The 20,206-nt window shown below is 41.9% G+C and overlaps 1 protein-coding gene across 1 annotated transcript; it reads left to right on the forward strand.

The window, feature by feature from the left end:
* The first annotated feature begins 847 nt into the window (after positions 1-847).
* Positions 848-20,011, forward strand: cunh5orf22 (chromosome unknown C5orf22 homolog). The gene is made up of 10 exons (XM_068701603.1): positions 848-1,068; positions 2,878-3,023; positions 6,151-6,300; positions 12,512-12,645; positions 12,965-13,257; positions 16,704-16,766; positions 17,807-17,928; positions 18,765-18,831; positions 19,527-19,666; positions 19,768-20,011. Exons 1-10 carry the CDS (start codon positions 1,000-1,002, stop codon positions 19,922-19,924), a joined length of 1,341 nt encoding a protein of 446 aa, XP_068557704.1. The 5' UTR covers positions 848-999; the 3' UTR covers positions 19,925-20,011.
* Positions 20,012-20,206: the final 195 nt, after the last annotated feature.

Below are 20,206 nucleotides of genomic sequence, written 5' to 3' on the forward strand. Positions count from 1 at the left end.
GATGTTGGCAGTCATTTCTTTTTACAATGAACACTTGAAATGATGAAAGCACTTGTAAATACATGTAAAGATTAGAACTAAACCATGGACAGCTGATCAGCTGTGCCATACCTCATGTTTAATTGGTTTTAAAATGACTGTCCGAGGCGAGGACGTCTCATTAGTAAATGCCTGCTGCCTCGACTCCTCTCTGCTCTCTTTTTGCCTCCTCCGCTCGCATCTCGCGTGGGCGGGACTAAGACGCGAGGAAAGGAATCGAGGAGCAACAAAAATCAGGAAAATAGAAAGACCCCCAATGCTAGCAGAACTGACCCCACGGTGTGTTTATTCCTCCTACTGGGTGTGCACATTTCACCTCTGATAATCTATTGTTAAAAGAGTGATACGACGCGGATGTACTGTTATTAAAGGCTCTGTATCGTGTTTGGGGAGATAGAAAGCCTCGTTTCATGGTAGCTGCCACCTGTATTATAAAGACTTACCATGGGTTAAGGACCACACACAATACACTAAAGTCTGCCTTCCCCACTGCGTCTCTCTGATGTTATTCTATGTCATGAATCAAGTATAATTATTAAAGTATAAAAGCACAAAAATCAAACATCTCATTTGAAATGAATATACTTATGCATATCTGCTTTTCTATAGTTCGTATCTTATGGTGTGTTTTTAGACAGTCGTGTAGAAAGTCAACTATTTATCATGTGTAATGCTTCTTTAATAGAGTTTAATACAGTTCTACGTCCCCGCTTTTTATTCTATTTATTACCGAATACTAGGAACCAAATGGTTTTATCCTGACTCTTGTTTCTAGTCGGACAGAATAACAGTTCTTGCTGTTATTTCCGGTGGTCATTAATGGACCCAGCTTGTTCTTCACTCAAACACGCGACTAAACTATGCGCTTGAGTGGGAGGCACGAGGACGTGACGTTAATGAGCTAAAGTCACGTGCAATAATCACGTCCCGAGAGGAAACACGCGTTGTTGTCTGGTAATAATGAGCTGTGTGCCGCTGAAGAGGTGCTACAAGGAGCTGCCAGTGTGGATAGTGGAGGACCACCACGATGTAAGCCTGGCCTCATTACATATGTGTTGTCTCGTGTGTTACATACCTAACGCTAGCTAGCTAGTCCAACACTACAGTGTTAAAGCGCTTTGAGTGAAGACTACACAAGTCCAGTCCATGTACCATGTTCACTTACACAGCAACACAATGCACGTTCCCCTCCTGCTCTCTAGCGCCACAAAGTGTACACAGGAAGTGGTGGAATAATTTGCAATATGTAATTTCTAGAAAGTCATGCGGACAGTATGTGATGGTCACGGAAACCCATGGCCATGACAACCAGTACAAGCGACCATCTTAGTCTTTAATTAAGGCTCAAACGCAGAGCTTTGTTGTTGTTGTTCGGTTTGCCTGCTATCAACAAGGCGCGAAGCTTGAGTGACTATTACTCACGGAGCTTATTGGTGGGAAACCTATGTTCTTCTACACAAAATGATTGATCTTTATTATTCAACCGCATTTTTTAATGTAGAAACTTCATTCAAACGTAAAACGTTCAGCTTTATTCGGACATGTGTGCTATGACTTTTCTCATGCATGCCCTTCATACTTCATAATAATGTTATTAATTGAACCTATGTTTACCCAATGACAAGTCAAAATGGGTGCTATTACACCTGTCTTAGTTTGGCGTATTTTGTTCGAACTGCACCGGTTCCCCTCGACAAAACGCCTTCGATATTATTGCAGAAAATAAGCTCTGTGGCAATAGTTAGTGATACTATCATGTTGTGTTGGGCAAGATAATCTTCACAAATGACTTCCATTCATATGACTTTTCAATGCCATTAGTAAAAGTAAAAAGCTAATATTAGGCTGTGAACTAAACATGAGTGGGAGTTTACACAACAAGGCTGTGAAGGTGGACTAGTCAACGGGATGACGCTTCCTAGTCTCCTTTAGCCACTTGTTAGCAACCGCCAAATTTGAAACAAATCTAATAAACCCTCGAGGAGGAGTTTGAAAAAGTTTGCTTAAAATATGTGAAAACGGCACAAAATTCAAAACGGCCGACTTCCGGATGAGAGCCGACATGAAATATGTGTAAAGGCACGAGAGCAATACACGCTCCAACTGTCCCAACGAAGCCTAAACATACATGAGCCCAATCACTGTGTTCTCACAATGCTCACAGGTTTGGATGTGAGCGAGAAGTTTCATGCAGCTTTCAGTTTACCAAACGCATCACAAATGTTTTCTAAGGCTGAAAGTGATGAGGGGGAAATATAGAGCCTACATGTTTTACAACATGAAAAATCATCAAAATAATCACTTGTGTGAACAAGGGTACAAAGTGCATCCTGAAGTCCTCGAATGAAAATGAAAATCTGACATGGCTGACTTGCTTTCAGCGGAAATTTAATAGAAAATGTAAATCTGTTCATCCAAGGAACTTTATCCCAGTCATGGCGTGGGATTGGGCGCTATGGAGCTTGCTGGCCACGCCTGAGCCCATCCACCCTATAACCTTGCTATTTTCACCAGTTCTGAAGCATGTGCCAGTTGTGTAGCTTTTGGAGCATCCTAAGCCCCTCAAAGAGTAGCAGAAAAATAATAATCTCTACAAAAACAGCAGGGGACCTTTCAACGTTCACGCTCGGGCCCTAAATATCACCAATGCAACAAATATAAACATATTTGTTTCACGCTTTTTTGCTGTTGCTTTTATACATTGAAAAGTGAATGACATGTCATGTAAAGTTCTTCACAGAATGGCATCCAAAGAGCGTAGATATTATACCAGTTTACTCATTGCATACAAATGTGTCAAAGATCTAAAAATGTCTTATTTGACTGTATTTTCACCAGGTGGTGGGTTATATTTATCGTGCCATTGCATCGAGACACCTCCCGCTGAAGAACATCAAGATGATTCACTTAGACTCCCATCCTGATCTGCTCATCCCTGTCAACATGTCTGCTGACACAGTGTTTGATAAGGAGAAACTCTTCAGGTAGGATTTTGTTTCAAACACGGTTACGATCCGTACATTGAATGCAGCGATGTATCGGCCGTAACGTTTGCCGATATTCACCTTGCTGACCATGAATGTCAGCGTATATGCCGATAGACAGATGGACAGTTTGACAGATGTTTATCTGTTGGGTCAGTTCTGTGCCAGCTACATTTAGTGTTGGGTATTTGCGGGCTGTCTGGGGCAACGGTTACCAGCTGCTGATTTGGAGAAGAAGCCGCTGGTTGGGGATGACTCTGGCAGGACGACGGGGTTCGTGCACACGTGTGGTTTGTTTACAACTAAAAGTGAAAGAAAAAGTCGGGCCATGTGGGAGTATCACAGATCAATGACGAGAGCAATGTTGTGTTCAACGAAAAATGAAGTAGTAAAACTACGGCGTGCAAGATTACTTCAAACAATCACTGTAGTCTCTGGGTGGGATGTGTTACTAGAAGCCCTGGAGCGTCTGTGACCGCTACGGTCAGAGAGGGATGCCGGGGCTGCCGGTGGGATTTCCTCCCAGTGAAGTGAGTGCTTGCAGGATTGGGGAATCCCTCATTCAGTCTGGTCAGTCCAGTCTCCAGTGTGGCAGCAGAGCAGGTTCAGCCTTTAACGAAATTAAAACACAAATGGAAAAGAAAATCATTCGTCTGCTTTTTGCATGTCTCTGTTCGTCCTTTCTCTCCATTCTATAAGCTTGTTCTGTACATTAAAGGTCACCTATTATGCAAATTTACTTTGTCATGGCTTTTAAACATTAATATGTGTCTACTGACCCCCAAAGTGTCAGAAAAGAACACCTTAAAAAAGAGCTGATGAAAATATGGTCCTGTTTCTACGTAAAAAGAGGTCCCAAAGCATTGATGTGTTTCCTGGTGGTCCTGCAGAACCACCTTCAGCTAGGTGACCCCACACACAGACCTCTGTGGAATCCACTGCTGTCCACCATTCTGATCATGGACCTTTTTTTTTTTTTTTTTTTTACATTACAGCATGCAAACCTGTTCTAGTAGAAAATTAAAATAAAAATACAATTAACCTTAAAACTTGTACGATAGGTCCCCTTTAATGATTAAAAACACACACACACACACGTGTACAGTACCGCGAGTGCTACAGCCGCCTCGTGTGTGTCAAGTCAAAAACTCAAATTATATTAAAAGACAAATGTAATCATTTCCAAAATTCAAAACTAAAATGTTCTGCTCCAGTCCATATATGTTGGCTTTACACCTTTTCAAAAACTACATTTTCACCCTCACTGTATTAACAGAAATTCTAAACTTCATCCAAAATCAAAAAGGAGCTTTGAATGTAAATAAATCAGTTCAGCGCTAGTGGCTCAGCCCACTTTGTTTGTTTCCCGTGTACAGAGCCAGGGCTGGAGATAATCACCGGATCTTCATCATTACTCACACTGAACGGACAGTGACCACAGGATTAGAGTCACAGACTTCACCTTTTAATAAGCATTTAGCCTCTGTCTTATTATGATGAAGAAATGAAATGTTCAGGAAATAATTTATTAAAACGGATTAATTTTAATGACAACGAGAAAGCCTAACGCAACCACTACGCCAGGCCACCGCACCCTAGTCCCCTGTGGGTCTAGCCCAGACAGCTGAGGCAGCAAGGAGCTCTCCTGTTTCATACATTTGTTGTGCTCCTTCAAAGACCGTTACATGAAATGCGGAATGACTATAAAACAGCTATTTTTTTTAATATGAAGTTGTCTTTGTTTCCCTGGCACAAAAGGGGAATAAATAACAGCAAAAGCAAAGTAACAGCAACCAAAACATCGGCGTCGGCAGCAGCGAACAGCCACATTTTAACTTTAAACATTGGTATCGGTCCAGAATTATGCCATCGGCGCCTCCCTAGTGATCACAGCCACGATGTGGCCGTGTTATCACCTCCTTTTGAAAATGTTGTTTACACATCATAGAGCTAACATTTGTGACCAAGGTCACTATTGACCATGGCTGGATGATTGAAAGCTTTAAAGAGTTAGCTCACCAAAGTAGTTAGATGCTATCATATCCCTAAGTTGACTGATATTTTTAGAGGGAGGAGAGGGAAAGGATTGTTTCAGATAAGAATTCATGGTGGTTTCAGTAATCCTACTGAAACTGAGGGTCTAATTCATCTCAATGTAATCTTTATGACTTAAAGATGGGACACAAGGAGACAGACAAGTGACTGTCAATGATTGACAACTAACAGCTCAATGGGTCAATGGACTAAAAGTGTTTTGTCTTAGGATAGTAAGACATTTCTCTTTGGCTTGCATGTGCAGAAATCTGCTTATAAAATACATGTTTATACACCTATAAACATATGTGATTTATGTATTTTTTGTCTTTTCGCTATGCAATTATTTAGCCGATTAGTTCATTAAATATATCTTTAATAAACTCAGAAACATGAATAGTACGTCAAGCAGTTTGTCTGTGCCCTTTCTTCCGATTTGTCCTTGTATATATTTAGTCTCGTAGAAAGGAGTATGAATGTATCTTATGTTTCCCGCCTGACACGGAAAGGAGAAAAAATGGCTGGCTGAAGTCCACAGTAAATGGACAAACATATGTGAGGTCATCATATTCAAACACTACTTTTTGCACTTTTTCACAAACAAAGACCACACCAATGGGAAGCTCAATATTTGGTTTATTCAAAAATAAGTGATTTATATTTCGCTAAGCAATCACCCAACCAAGATATGCACCTGAATCTAACATTATTTTACTCAACAGGTGATGTGTTGCCATACTTCGTGCCGGTGTTTTAAGAGAAAGTTAAAAAAAAAACAGAACTTGCCTACAATGTCGAGCGATATTGAGAAAATATGCTGTATGTAAAACTAATTTGTTAATCAAACGGAGATATCAAATTCAAACGGTTATTAAGCAGCCGTAAAGCGAAAGGCAGGCCAAGAAGTAGAGGATTTAGAGATGTCTAGGTAATTCTCCCATGTGGACCAGAAGTCTACTCTGGTAGGATTTGTGTAAAATGTACCCTGCAGCCCTGGACAGGAAATGTGGATGTAGCTAATGGCTGTTCTTAAAGGCAAAATGTTACATTGTGTTGGACTTCACCGATCACTGTTTTTCTTTTTCTTTTTCAGTGAGTTGAGTATAGAAAACTGGATAATGCCCATGGTTTATGCTGGCCATGTGTCATGTGTGGTGTGGCTGCATCCATACTGGGCCCAGCAGATCAGAGAGGGCGAGCACAGGATGGCTGTAGGAAGAGACTCATCCACCACCACCATCAGGTAGGACATACACTAAACAGACCCAGCGTCACACTTCAAGGATTCACGGATTATTTATTGTCATTTTGCAACACAAAACACGGGATGCACAATGAAATGCTGTTGTTGCCCATTTACAACACAAGAAAAACATGACAAAACAAAAAAAACGTAGCGCATTCCTTAAAAAGCATTTTTTTGAATTTGCATCATAATTAATGTAAACAGTGGCAACAAAAACAATTCTCTGGACAGCTTGTATGGCCGATATCTTAACATTAAATATTCAACATCAGGAAAACATAGTCCATCAAATTTGACTGTTTAAATCCACCTTAGAGAGAGCAACAGAGGAGTGATCCCTCTCCCAATATGGACAGAAGTGCAATAGATGCCATGGCAGGAGGTACGACCACGGTCCAGGTATAACCACGATCCATGGAAACCTGTGAGGCGAGAAAGCACAAAGACTCCGGGGAAGAAGCAAAGTTTGTAATGTGCATTATTAGGGCCCGAGCACCGACGTAGTCGGAGCGGAGGACCTATTGTTATTCTAATGTTTTTTATTATTATTATTAGGGCCCGAGCACCGACGTAGTCGGAGCGGAGGATCTATTGTTATTCTAATGTTTTTTATTAGGGCCCGAGCACCGACGTAGTCGGAGCGGAGGACCTATTGTTATTCTAATGTTTATTATTATTATTATTATTATTATTATTATTATTATTATTATCGTACCAGTTTCATCGCAAAAAGGAGGTGCTTGGGATACTGGGAATCTTTTGAAATTTGGCACAAAATTCAATCGTGGTGAAAATTCCAGTATTATTGGGGTGTCCAGCTGCGGCATGACATTTTGGCTCGATAGCGCCCCCTACAGAGTAGCCCCAACTTTGGGTTTGACCTAGCTGTATGAAATTTGGTAGGTATGTGGAACGTGATGGGACGTACAAAAAAGTCAAAAGGAGGTATATCCTAAACCCAACAGGAAGTCGGCCATTTTGAATTTTATGACGTTTTTGGACCGTTTCAAGGCACCGTACTTTAACGAACTCCTCCTAGAGATTAAACCCGATTGCCTTCAGATTTGGTCAGTATGCTCTTGAGACCTTGGCAATGAAACGATACTCAAAGATCAAAAAGTTATCGAACTATGTGTCCGTGGCGTTGCGGCAAAAAAACACCATTCGCCATGAAACAGGAAGTTGTTGTAACTCGGCTGTACATTGCCTAATCTGCTCCAAATTTCTCATATGTCATAACATCCTGACCCTGAACACATGTATATGACAATTTAGAATCTTAGTAATAGCGCCACCTAGTGGCAACAGGAAGTCATAGGTTGTGTACTTTGACACCCTACTGCTCACAGATTAATCGGATCCCTCTCAAATTTTGTCACAAAAGCCTTAAGACCTTGATAATGCTTCATTGTGAAAATTGTAGGAAGTTGTCGAAGCGTGGCGATGTGGCGGCTCTGCGAATTTCGATCCTTCGCCATGAACGAATAAACTGATGTAACTCGACTCCGCATCATCAGATCTTTACCAGATTTCACATGTTTGATTAAACTCCAGGCCTGAAGACATCTGCAAGCCAATTTTGAATCATAGTCATAGCGCCACCTACTGGCAACAGTAAGTTAAAGTCTTTATACTTTGGCTTGTTTCTCTTAGTTGGAAAATCAGATCAACATCAAATTTGTTCCACACAAATGTAAGAAGTTCATAATGCCAGTTCTCTAAGCTTTTGATGTTTCGTCGAACGCCGTTGCCGTGGTAACGCAGTCTTCGCCGTGAAAAACGATGGTCATTTGGAGAGGTTAAAAAAGCTCGAAACACAAGCAAACTTGACACACAGATCACAAGGCCAAAATGTAGTTCTATAATATGATTTTATTCAATCAGAGTGTTAAATCGGCTCAATAGCGCCCCCTACAAAATTTCGACGAAGCAGCCCTCGCAGTACGTTTCACATAGATTAACAAAATTTGGTAGGCACATGTATCACATGTGGACTTAAATAAAAGTCTCTTGGGGCCATGCCCTAAACCCAACCGGAAGTCAGCCATTTTGAATTTTGTATGAATTTCTAGTGTCGTTTTAGACATTTACAGGGGCTCTACTTTAACGAACTCCTCCTAGGGAATTAATCAGATCGACTTCAAATTTGGTCAGTACAATCTAAAGATCTTTGTGATGAAAAGTTACTCAAAGGTTGTTGTTTTGTGAAAGGCCGTTGCCGTGGCGACGCATTCTTCGCCACGAAAAACAAAAGTGTTTTTGAGGGGCTAAAAATGCTCAAAAGGTAACCAAACTTGTCAAACACATTTAAAATCCTGAATGTAGTTATGATGTGATTTTAATGCTTCAGAGCGGCAAGTTGGCTCGATAGCGCCCCCTACAATTTTTTGACGATGCAGCCCTCGCAGTACGTTTCACCTAGCTGTATAAAATTTGGTAAGCAGATGTATCACATGTAGACTTAACAAAAAGTCTTAGGGGTTCATGCTCTAAACCCAACCGGAAGTCAGCCATTTTGAATTTTGTATGAATTTCTCCTGTTTTTTTCCATTTCCATGTGCTGTACTACAAACTCCTCCTAGGGAATTAATCCGATCAACTTAGAATTTGGTCAGAACAATCTAAAGACCGTAGCGATTAAAAGTTACTAAAAGCTTGAGGTTTCATCAAACATGGACTTGGTGTAGCAGCCATTTTACATGGTTCGCCATCATCCACCAAGCTGTTGTAACTCAACTGTACTTTGACAAAACTGTCCCAAACTTGACATGCTTGATTACCGTCATGATTTTAGGAACTCATAGTCATAGCACCACCTAGTGGCAACCACAGAAGTAAGCAGGATTCTTTAATTACAGCAGCCCAAACACTGAATTTATTTAAAGGGTTCGTGTGCACACCATGAGAAAAAGACTTCTCTGATCTAAATATGTGCAAACTAAGATGCATGGAGAGCAAAAGTTAGACAACAGTGGTTCTCAAACCATGTCAGTGGGCATTAGTATAAATGATCTGTCCAGAGCTTCTACATGAAAATCACGTTAAATGTTACAATGAAAGCTTCACACTACAATCTAAAGTTATAGAAGAGCTTAAAATGAAAACAGTGTTAAATTAAAGTGTTCAAGTAAAAGCAAATGACAATACTGTTCTGTTAACTTTCATGTAAGTTCAAATACAATCAGCAGGACACTGCAGGGAGTTGAACCCCATCCCAGTAAACTGACGGTCTGTTATTTTATAAACACTGAAACACATTCACACATTCATTTTCTTAATGATCTTAACAGGCTTACATTTATGATTGTATCGGAGGTACACTCAAAACATTTGAGGCTTAAGACCTGGCAACATGATCTTGCTACGCTGCTGGTTGAGGCAGGAAATACTGTTTAACTCGTGCACGCAATGTATGATGGTCACAGAAATGCATGGCCGCGTCAACCAGAGTCCTGCCAGTACCCTCGACGTGCGTGAAGTTGCGAGGGCCCGATCAATGCTGCTTGCAGCTTTAATTGGGACATGAATTCATACAGAAGAAGAGGAGAGAGGAGCTCAGTCTATCCTAGGAAGCCCTCCACCTGAGCCAGCCCTAACTATATACCTGAGCCAGCCCTAACTATAAACCTGAGCCAGCCCTAACTATAAACCTGACGCAGCCCGAACTATATATCTGATGCAGCCCTAACTATAAGCGTTATCAAAAACGAAATTCTTAAGCGTACTCTTAAATGTGGTGAGGGTGTCTGGCCCCCGGACTGAAACTGGAATCTGGTTCCACAGAAGAGGAGCTTGATAACTGAAAGCTCTGGCTCCCATCCTACTTTTTAGGACTCTAGGAACCACAAGTAACCCTGAATTTAGTAGTAGGATAATATTGTACTTTAAGCTCCTTAAAATATGAAGGTGCCTGACCAATTAGGGCTTTGTAGGTGAGAAGGATTTTAAATTCTATTCAAGATTTTACAGACCAGTACAGAGATGCTATTGGAGGAGTAATATGATCTCTCTTTTCTTAGTTTTTGTTAGTACACGAGCTGCGGCATTCTGAATCAACTGGAGAGATTTAAGAGACTTCTTTGAGCAGCCAGGTAATAAGGAATTGCAGTAATCTAGGCTAGAGGTAACAAATGCAAGAACTAGTTTCTCTGCATTGCTTTGAGACAGGATGTGCCTGATTTTTTTAAATGTTACGTAGGTGAAAAAAGGCAGTCCTAGAAATTAAAAGTTAAAAGACAAATCCTGATCAAAGATAACTCCCAGATTCTTTACAGTGCTGCTGGATGCCAGTGCAATGCCATCTAGAGAAATATGTATCATTAGATAATTGATTTCAGAGGTGTTCTGGGGCTAGTAGAATATTTTTAGTTTAACATCATGAAGTTGCAGGTCATCCAGGCCTTTAGACATTCTTGAAGTTTAGTGAGCTGGTTGGTTTCGTCTGGCTTCATTGATAGATATAATTGAGTATCATCTACATAACAATGAAAGTTTATGGAATGTTTTCTTATAATATTGCCTAAAGGAAGCATATATAAGGTAAATAAAATTGGTCCACGAACAGAACCTTGTGGAACTCCATGACTAACATTGGTGTTTGTCGAGGATTCATCGTTTACATATACAAACTGAAATCGATCTGATAATAGGACTTAAACCAGCTTAGTGCGGTTCCTTTACTGCCAACACAATGTTCTAGTCTCTGTAACAGGATGTGATGGTCAATGGTGTCGAACGCAGTGCTAAGGTCTAACAAGACAAGAACAGAGACAAGTCCTTTGTCTGATGTAATTAGAAGGTCATTAGTTATTTTTACCAGAGCTGTCTCTGTGCTATGATGCTTTCTAAATCCTGACTGGAAATCCTCAAGTAAACTATTGTTACGTAGAAAGTCACACAACTGATTCAGGATCTTAGAGAGGAAGGGAAGGTTAGAGATCGTCTATAGTTAGCCAACACCTCTGGGTCAAGAGTGGGCCTCTTAAGAAGAGGTTTAATTACAGCTACTTTGAAGGACTGTGGTACATGGCCTGTTAGTAAAGACAGGTTGACAATACCTAGTAAAGAGGTGCTAACTAAAGGTAAAACTTCTTTAAGCAGCCTAGTCGGGATGGGGTCTAAGATACAGGTAGAAGGTTTTGACAATTCAAGTCAATTTGGCAAAGTCGATGGGAGTAAAGCCATCTAAATATATATCAGGGTTTACAGCTGTTTCTAAGGTATATTATAGGTCTATTTGAAGATAAATCGGTACTGGTTGAGGGCAGGAGATTATTCATTTTGTCTCAAATAGTTAGAAGTGCCTTCTTCCATCTTGTTTTTCTGCAACCAAACATCAGAAAGCCAGGAGCAGGCTGGGTAGTGGAGAAGCCTTGGGTCCTAGCTGGGCTAGCTTAGCTTCCATCTCTCCTCTCCTCCTCTGGTGGCAAGTTTGGTGGCGTTTGGTCCAGCAGGTATGAAATCTTTGGGAAATCCTCTGTTGCTTTATAAAAGGTCCTCTATACAAAATTCAGAGCATATCTATTGCCCCCCACATGGCTCTCAACATGGTGACTACTTACTCGGCGGCTAGTAGCTAATGGTGCTAGCAGCTAATGGTGCTAACAGCGCAAACAAAACAAAAGTGCTGACTGAGCTAACAGTGTTCAGTGCTCAGGTAGAGCAGGAATTTACAAACTGGGCGGCTGTGGCTCTGAGGTGGAGTGGGTTGTCTTCCAATCGAAAGATCGGAGGTTCGATCCCGATTCGATCTCCCAGTCTATGTCGATATGCCCTGGGCAAGACAATTCACCCTAAATTGCTTCCGAGGTTGTACCACTGTGCCATGCTCCAACACAGCTCCACCCAGCTTTAGCCTGGTTTGAGGACTGTCAGCCAGAATAATTGTAAACACCTAAGTAGAAGTACAGGACCTTTTAAATGTAGAACAGATTGTTTTTTTTCTTGTCATTCCTCTTTGGTTTGTCATGAACTTCAAGGCAAGGCAAGTTTATTTGTATAGCACATTTCAACAACAAGGCAATTCAAAGTGCTTCACATAAAACCATTAAAAGCATCAAAACATAATGCAAAAGAAAAGGAGATTTAAAAACAGTTAAGAACATTCATTGAAACATTAAAAACAGTCATTAAAACACTAAAAAGCTAAAAACCGAATAATATGGTCTTCACTTTGTTTCTGTGTTTCTGCTCTCTACTCTCTGTGCAGGGTGACCAGTACAGACAACTACTTCCTCAGTGACGGTCTGTATCTTTCGGAGAAGCAGTTGGAGAACTCCAAACCTCTCCGACTGAATGTGGTCAAAGTCAATCCTGTTCAACCAAGTCACTGGTCACTTACAGGTGTGGAATGAGCCACTAAGGTCAGGTCGGGGAGACCGTCTCTAGTAGAGTTAGAGATATTAGCAATTGGATTACTTAGATATCCAACCAGAAATGTTTTTGTTCCCTACCACCTGTGGGGGGTGCACACGTTTAACAGGGTGATTTTCTCAGGCTGCATTTACCATATCACATGCAGATCATAAGTAGACAGTCTAGTTGAGTTGAACATTAATTAAATCAACTGACTCATTTAACATTGTTTGAAGCTTTCATTGAAAAACACCAAAATAACATTTCCATTTTACTCTGCTTTCTGCTTTTCTGTGGGACATTTCAGGGAAGCAAACTGAAGAGGACACAGAGGGATGGTTTGCCAAGAGACCCCGTACAGAGTGCAATAAAGCTGGAGAGGCCAGCTGCTCTGAGCCCCTCTCTAGATGTACTGACTTACTGCAACCAGCAGAGAGCAGCAACATGTCAAGCTTGGGTGATGATGATGACAATGAAGGATCCACCAGTTATGTTGTTAAAATAATTTCTGCAGTTCTTAGTGAGACAGAACCATACATCTTGGACATTGATTTGGATTTCTTCTCATGTAAGAATCCCTTCAAGGAATTATACACACAGGTATATCCCACTTCTACCCCTCTAGTTCTGTAGCGGCTCCTTACCGCAGATGTGATTGCTTTACCCTGCCGGTCCTACCACTTTTACTCCTTGAAGTAACGAATGTTACATTATTGCAACCCTAGTGCACAGATGGAGTCTTCTACTGGATTCCATGGCTGATATTCTTTTCTAATCACAAGCACAAGTTCGAAAATGTACAGGATGTGCCTACCTGAAGACGTGCGAACCCACCACAGTGTATAAGGCAGCACACTCAACATCCTACGCCTGTTTTATGGAGCGGTGTAGGATCGACATAACATCGACCCAACCACACACATCCTGACCGACTAAAGGTTGGTTTGCCACAGCCAACCTACTTCTTTATAACCTAGGCCGCCACGGCAGAAAAGTAGGGGGCCCCAGGTAGTATCTAGCTGAACTGAGTAGACCCATGACCTAACCCTTGAAGGATCAAACAGATAAGCAGTAGACACCCTGCACACCACACACAACACCCACCCTTTTTGTGTTGTCCCAAGGAGCACAGACCCTAAAAAAAGGCCGACATGTTCAAGAGATAGAAGCGTATGAACAGACAAGGCCCTTCTCCCAGCGAACATAGATCCTGGCACTGCTGTTTGCGCAGACCACAGTGGAAGGGTCTCTTCCCACCTGCCTTTAGGCTTGCAGCACACAAAGAGATGTTCAACATAACATGCCAATGCATGAACTTGGCAAAGCAGATGTACCTTTGTCTTCCTGTCCCCTGTATGGGGTGGAAGAGAAAAGGCATCCATCTGTATAACCCTCGACCTGAAAGAACTTCTTAAGTCCATGTGAACAATATAGGAATTTGTATTGAGTAGCCCCACTACGGTCACCACGAAGCAACAAGCAACTGGGGTGCACCAACAGGGTGGTTAGTTCACATACTTTCTTAGCTGAGGTCAGCGCAAGCAGCAAAGCTCTCTTAATGGACAACACCAAGAGTTTTCATGAGAGGGTGGCCAATGAAAGGTCTGTCGCAATGACCCTTGTGGCAGCAAGAAATTGCTGCTGCATGCACTTTAACAGTGGCATGAGACAGCCCTCTATCTACTAAACACTGCTTTGGTGTAGCCACCTGTAGCCTAACTATAGCCACCTGGATAATCTGCACAACTTGTACGGTCAGACCAGCCCTCCTCAGCCCGTCCTTCTCAGGAGCCAAGTCTATAGAGGATGACCCATAATGGGCAGTGTGCCTATTGTCCCTCTGTGCCACCATCAACTGAGTCACTTCTGCATACCACAGCACCGAACTGCGACCTGGAGCTATCCGGAACACCAACTCCGGATAGCTCCAGGTCGCAGTTCGGTGGTAGAGCAGGGTTGTCCTTCATTCAGAGGATCGGCGGTTCGATCTCTGGCTCTGCTAGTCCATGTTGATGTGTCTTTGGGCAAGACACTTAAGCCCAAATTGTGTGTATGATGGGTGTAAATGTTAGATAGTTAGATAGTCCTGATGGGCAGGTGGCACCTTGCATAGTAGCCCCTGCCATCTGTGTATGAATGGGTGTGAATGGGTAAATGATGAGATGTAGTGTTAAAGTACAGTCCATTTACCAATTCCTGCATGACACATGCTTCGAGCACAACCCCCAAATACTCCACTTTTTGGCTTGGTTGGGGACTGCTCTTGGTCCAACTGATCATGAACCCCAACTTGGTTGTAAGATCAGTTTGGCGGTTTGAAACATAGTGGCTGCAGCAATGTCTCCACACATCTGATGAAGGTGCAGGGGGCCAGGGAATAGCTGAACGGCAGCTTGTTGTATGCTATCCCCAAAAGGCAAGTTCTCATCTTTTTAAGTCGGTGGTGGTGAAAGATCATCCGGGTGAACAAGTTCCAGCAACTGCCTGAGGGTCAGCAAACGGAATGTCTTGCGTGAAATATGCTGGTTTAGGCCGTGAGATCCAAAAAGGTCTTAACTCCCCGTCTTTTTTGGAACCAGGAAGTATGTAGAATAAACCCCCTCTGTCTGTCTTGATTGGGGACAACAGGTTTAAGCTGGAGGGAGGTATGGGCGGAAACGGCTGGTGTGTGTTTGAGTGCTTTGACACTGGGCAGTCGGAACGTATTTTCGGTTCAGGTGAATTTATGGGAAGCCGGAGCGAGTAGAGTAATGAGCTCTTGAAAAATGTAATTTGTTTTAATCAGAACACAGTACAGTATGCAGCACATTCACAACATCAGCTTTATTAACAACAACAACAGGAACGAGGGAGGGGGCTAAATATCTCACGGTGTTGCCCACGCCTGGGCAACACGGCCCTCTCCGTCGAGATGCATCCTGCCATAGACATGTCATCTCTGCTCTGTTGAGCCCTCTCTGCGCTCAGCTGAATCCGCTGGCTGCTCATCACCGCTCTATTCATGGTCGCTGCCGAGGCGCCTGGAAGATCTGTCCCGGCATAGTGGCCGGGACATGACAGGCAGTCAGTGGGCAAATTGCCGTTCACTGAAGAGAAAAACAATGTGGTGTGTTGACTTGTATACTGTGGGGTTCGCACGTATCCGGGTAGGCACGTCCTGATTGGCCGTCTATGCTAATACAAATTTACAGTGGGCGAACGCATGTTTGTGATTGGAGGAGAGTATAACCAGTGCCAGCTTACACAAAAAAAAAAATTATTGAATTTACCCTTTAATGGTTGAATTCCCTCAACAAATGGGAAATTTAAATTTGTGTAATAATTGTTAATTTGTAAGCAAAGAACCTGAACTGTCAAAGCAGAAATCTGATGTGATAGATGCCACCTAAACTAGCAATGTAACATCATGTCACATGATCAAATAGATACCTGACATTGGGAAACATAAGCACACATATTACCCTTATATCTTTATGTAGATACTAAAAATATAACAAACTGTTTATTTAATTGAATTGGGTTTTTTTTCATATTTTTTATAGTTCATGTAGAAGAAGCATATAATTTATTGCTACTAACAGGTTAACCCCCAAAAAATGAAAACCATGAAAGGGATGTGTTTTTCTTTTTCAAGGATATATATGGAAAATGCCAAGTCATGAAATTTCATTGAAGTGTCTACCTAGAAAAGAGGTTTATTTCTGAGGTGGCAATGTGAATCAATTGCCAAGAACCTGATCTCTGGTAAACCCATTGTGATTCAGTGCCCCGCTCTCTACAAGAGAATATAATATATTCAATTCAAGCTGATGAGCATAATCTTATTATGTCCCAAATTCACATTTTTTACACAGGTAAAGATCCAGTCTTTAACCTGTTTATCCTATTTAGTTAAACATACCAGTGATAGACTGAAGCACAACAAATGTGTATGTACATCTAAAACTATGTCCTGCTACACAGATCCCTCTGTAGTTAAAATGCAATACATGGCACCTTGAATTGATCTCTGCTCCATGTTGTCGGTCTGTCTTGTGTGTGTCAAGGAAGAGTACGACATCCTAAAGGAGCTCTACAACTTCAGAGGACCCAGCCCTGATGCTGATGAGGTCAGACTGATTTATACATGTTTTTTTAACTAAAGATGATATTCAGTCCACTCACACACACACACACACACACACACACACACACACACACACACACACACACACACACAGTAGGATTATTACACATAACTCTGAACACATGAGCAAATAAGAAAGGTGCACTCAGTAGATTGAAGATATCCACCAGGTGTGTGTGTGTGTGTGTGTGTGTGTGTGTGTGTGTGTGTGTGTGTGTGTGTGTGTGTGTGTGTGTGTGTGTGTGTGTGTGTGTGTGTGTGTGTGTGTGTGTGTGTGTGTGTGTGTGCGCGCAACGACCACTTCTGTATTGTGTTATTGAATAAATTCAACCAGCGATGTCAAACTAAAAAAAAAAAAACAGCAACAATGTGAAGTTATACAAGCAATGTGCTCAAAGTCGTCGTGTAATACACTTCATCAATGGACTTGTACTTGTATAGAGCCTTTCTAATCTTCCGACCACTCAAAGCTCTTTTAAACTACGTGTCATTCACCCGTTCACACCCATTCATACACTGATACCATACAAGGTGCCACCTGGTCATCAGGACTATCTAAGCATCCTCACACCGATGGCACAGTTGAAGTGGACAAAGACAGAGGTGCACACTCACTCAGGCGTGGACGCACACATGCACACACACACGACCGAACACATAACCTAATGATGGAGTGAGTCTGCTGGTCTCTCAACATCGGTTGTGTCATCAAACAGAGACTATAACATAAAACATTATGCATTGTCCACAAATACCTTGGTCTGGTTCCGTCAGGCTACCATATAGAGAGCAACCTTACTGGTAGCATACTGGTGTGGTTTGGCAACCTGACTGACTTAACTTATACCATCAATACTTGTACCGCTACCTTTAGGAGCACATAGTAATGTTGTATTCTTTATAGATTTGTATCTAAGGAGTCATAGCACAATGACAGTACAGAAGAATTTGTAGTATAGTTTTAGTGCTTTGTTCTCTAACTAATTAACGTGTGTGTGTTTGTGTGTGCGTGTGCGTGTCCAGGAGGAGCTTGATGAGTGTGTGGATCGTCGTGTACATCAGTTAGAAGACCTGGAAGCAGCGTTTGCTGATCTGCTCGAGGATGATGGGGACGAGACGGTTACGCGCTGGGCCAGCAACCCTGGGTAAAGTCCTCAACATGCTCCATCACTCATTCCCGCATTTCAGGACAAGTAGTGAATAAATGAATCCATCCATTCCTGTTTCTGGCAAAGCAACTAAAACGTGCTTCTCCTACTATATGTCAAAATAGTGTAGACTGTGTATAGGATTGGTTTGTAGACTGTGTATAGGATTGGTTTGTAGACTGTGTATAGGATTGGTTTGTAGACTGTGTATAGGATTGGTTTGTAGACTGCTGTTTGAGTTCACCGTCTTGGCTTTTTGCAACCAGTGAACAGAACTGACCATATTAGGAATGCGGAGACGCTGTATACGGCTCTGGTAGCGGTAGCGACCTGTCAATCACAGTAGCCCCGCCCTAAATCATACCCTGCTTTATGGTGGGTTTGACTCTAAATGGAGCATAATTTACTAAATGAACATCATGCTGTATTGAAGAGAGATTGAGACCATAAACTCATGTTTACTGAGGTAATAAATCAAGAGAGAAGTAGAGTCATTTTCTCATAGACTTCTATACAACCAGAGGAGTCGCCCCCTGATGGACACTAGAGAGAATGCAGCTTTAACACACATCATCGGCGTCAGCTTCTATTTTCAGAACTGCAGGTTGCCGCCTGCAAAATAGCTTCCGTGAAAAGGGCTTGTAGTAATGATGGTGGATGTCAGAGAGATGTTATCAAGTACATTCTGTACACACCCACACGGACCTGAGAACGAGTCTAACACGTCTAACAAAGTGAAAACACCTGTACTTTACTCACTATGTGCTAGGCACTCAGAAGCTCACTCTATTGACATTTTGTTACCTTCCTTTTTTTCTCCCATGTGTTTTCAGCATGGCTCCATTAGCCCAACTGGTTTCCAGTTTGAAGTCAAGAAATCTGTGCCCTGATTATGAAATGGTAAGAAAGTTCATGCACTTATGTACTACAACTGTACGTGCCACTGCTACAACAACTGTTACTGGAATTGTTGATAGAGATGTGGACCTCAAGTGGCCGATTACAGTTGTGAATCACCTGTCAGTGACTGTGTATCTCAATGTGTCTCTTCATATTAGTAGCTAGAGCGACAAGGTCGTGGACTGGTGAGTGTTTGAATGGCGTCTCTCTACTCTGTGCGTGTCTAAGCTCCACCCTCTGTGAAACGCAGAGATCAAAGAGAGAAACCAGTACGACAGTAAATGACAACAAATCGCAGTAAAGACTGTATTTTTATGTACATAGATTATTTTAGGATCATGGGTGTTTGCCTGATGAAGACCTTAAAGACTGCAACATTGGTCTCAAAATGACAGCTGGACATTTAACTTTCTATGTCATGTAAATGAAACATTCAGAAAGGATTTTGTAATTATAATGATAGTACAGTACCTGTCAAAGTAAAGGCATAGATAGCTCAAATGAAATGATAGATATTAAGTTCCATACTGGTGTATTGATTCACACTTTTTATCTGATCTCCTAGCTTCTCTCCTCTTCCATGTTTTCCTCCTCATCCTGACTCTCGATCGCTCTTTCCTTCTGTCCCTCCTGATTTTTTTTTGTCGCTTTCCCCTCCTTCAACCCTCCTGCTTTCTCCATCTGTTCTCTCTCAGGTCCATCAGGCGGGGCTAACCTGTGACTCTGTTGAGCTACCTCACCACATCAGCACCGATGAGGAGATCGACAGACTAATCTCAGCTGTACAGCTGTTTCTGAAGGCGGTGCCCAAACCTACAATTGTTACTATGTCCAGGTAAATAATACAGTTGAAATTTGAATTCAAGCCCATCTTGTTAAATGTCTAGGAGTAAAGGAAGAAAGGTGAAATGGGTTTGTTACCGTGTGTGTTTTCAGGTCCAGTCTGGATGAATACTGTCCGGTAGAGCAGGTGGATTGTGTCCAGAGCAGAGTACTGGCTGTGTTGGAGAGCCTGTATGGACCACTGGACGTACACAAAGACTATGAAAACAGCAGCATCGAGACTCAGGACTGCCAACCAAAGGCCTCTTAACAAACACACACATACACGTGTCAATTTTGGATTTGGTGGATGTACCGTTTGATAAAGTCAACCACATAAAAAAAATTACATGTCAAATGCTGTTGCAATGAATCTTTAAGTAAATTTATATTTTATCGCCAAAAGCTGAAACATGTTTTGGGGCTGTTGGTCATGATTAATTAAAGTACAGTCAACAAATCCCATGTGCAGACTCAAACAAGCAATGAAGGAATATTGAAGTTTAAAGGTATCTCCTGAACAACAAAACTGTAGGTTCTGTAAGAATAATCT

This window comes from Cebidichthys violaceus, unplaced genomic scaffold (assembly GCF_023349555.1).
Source record: "Cebidichthys violaceus isolate CVI_PGR_0920_01 unplaced genomic scaffold, fCebVio1.0.p SCAF_8, whole genome shotgun sequence".
NCBI classification, from domain to species: domain Eukaryota; kingdom Metazoa; phylum Chordata; class Actinopteri; order Perciformes; family Stichaeidae; genus Cebidichthys; species Cebidichthys violaceus.

Bases quoted from the DNA above. Each gene is read 5' to 3' on its own strand.
- cunh5orf22 (XM_068701603.1), top strand. From the start codon at position 1,000: ATGAGCTGTGTGCCGCTGAAGAGGTGCTACAAGGAGCTGCCAGTGTGG. The intron at 12,646-12,964 runs GTGTGGAATGAG...GGGACATTTCAG, and splicing joins AAGTCACTGGTCACTTACAG to GGAAGCAAACTGAAGAGGAC. The intron at 13,258-16,703 runs GTATATCCCACT...GTGTGTGTCAAG, and splicing joins TCAAGGAATTATACACACAG to GAAGAGTACGACATCCTAAA.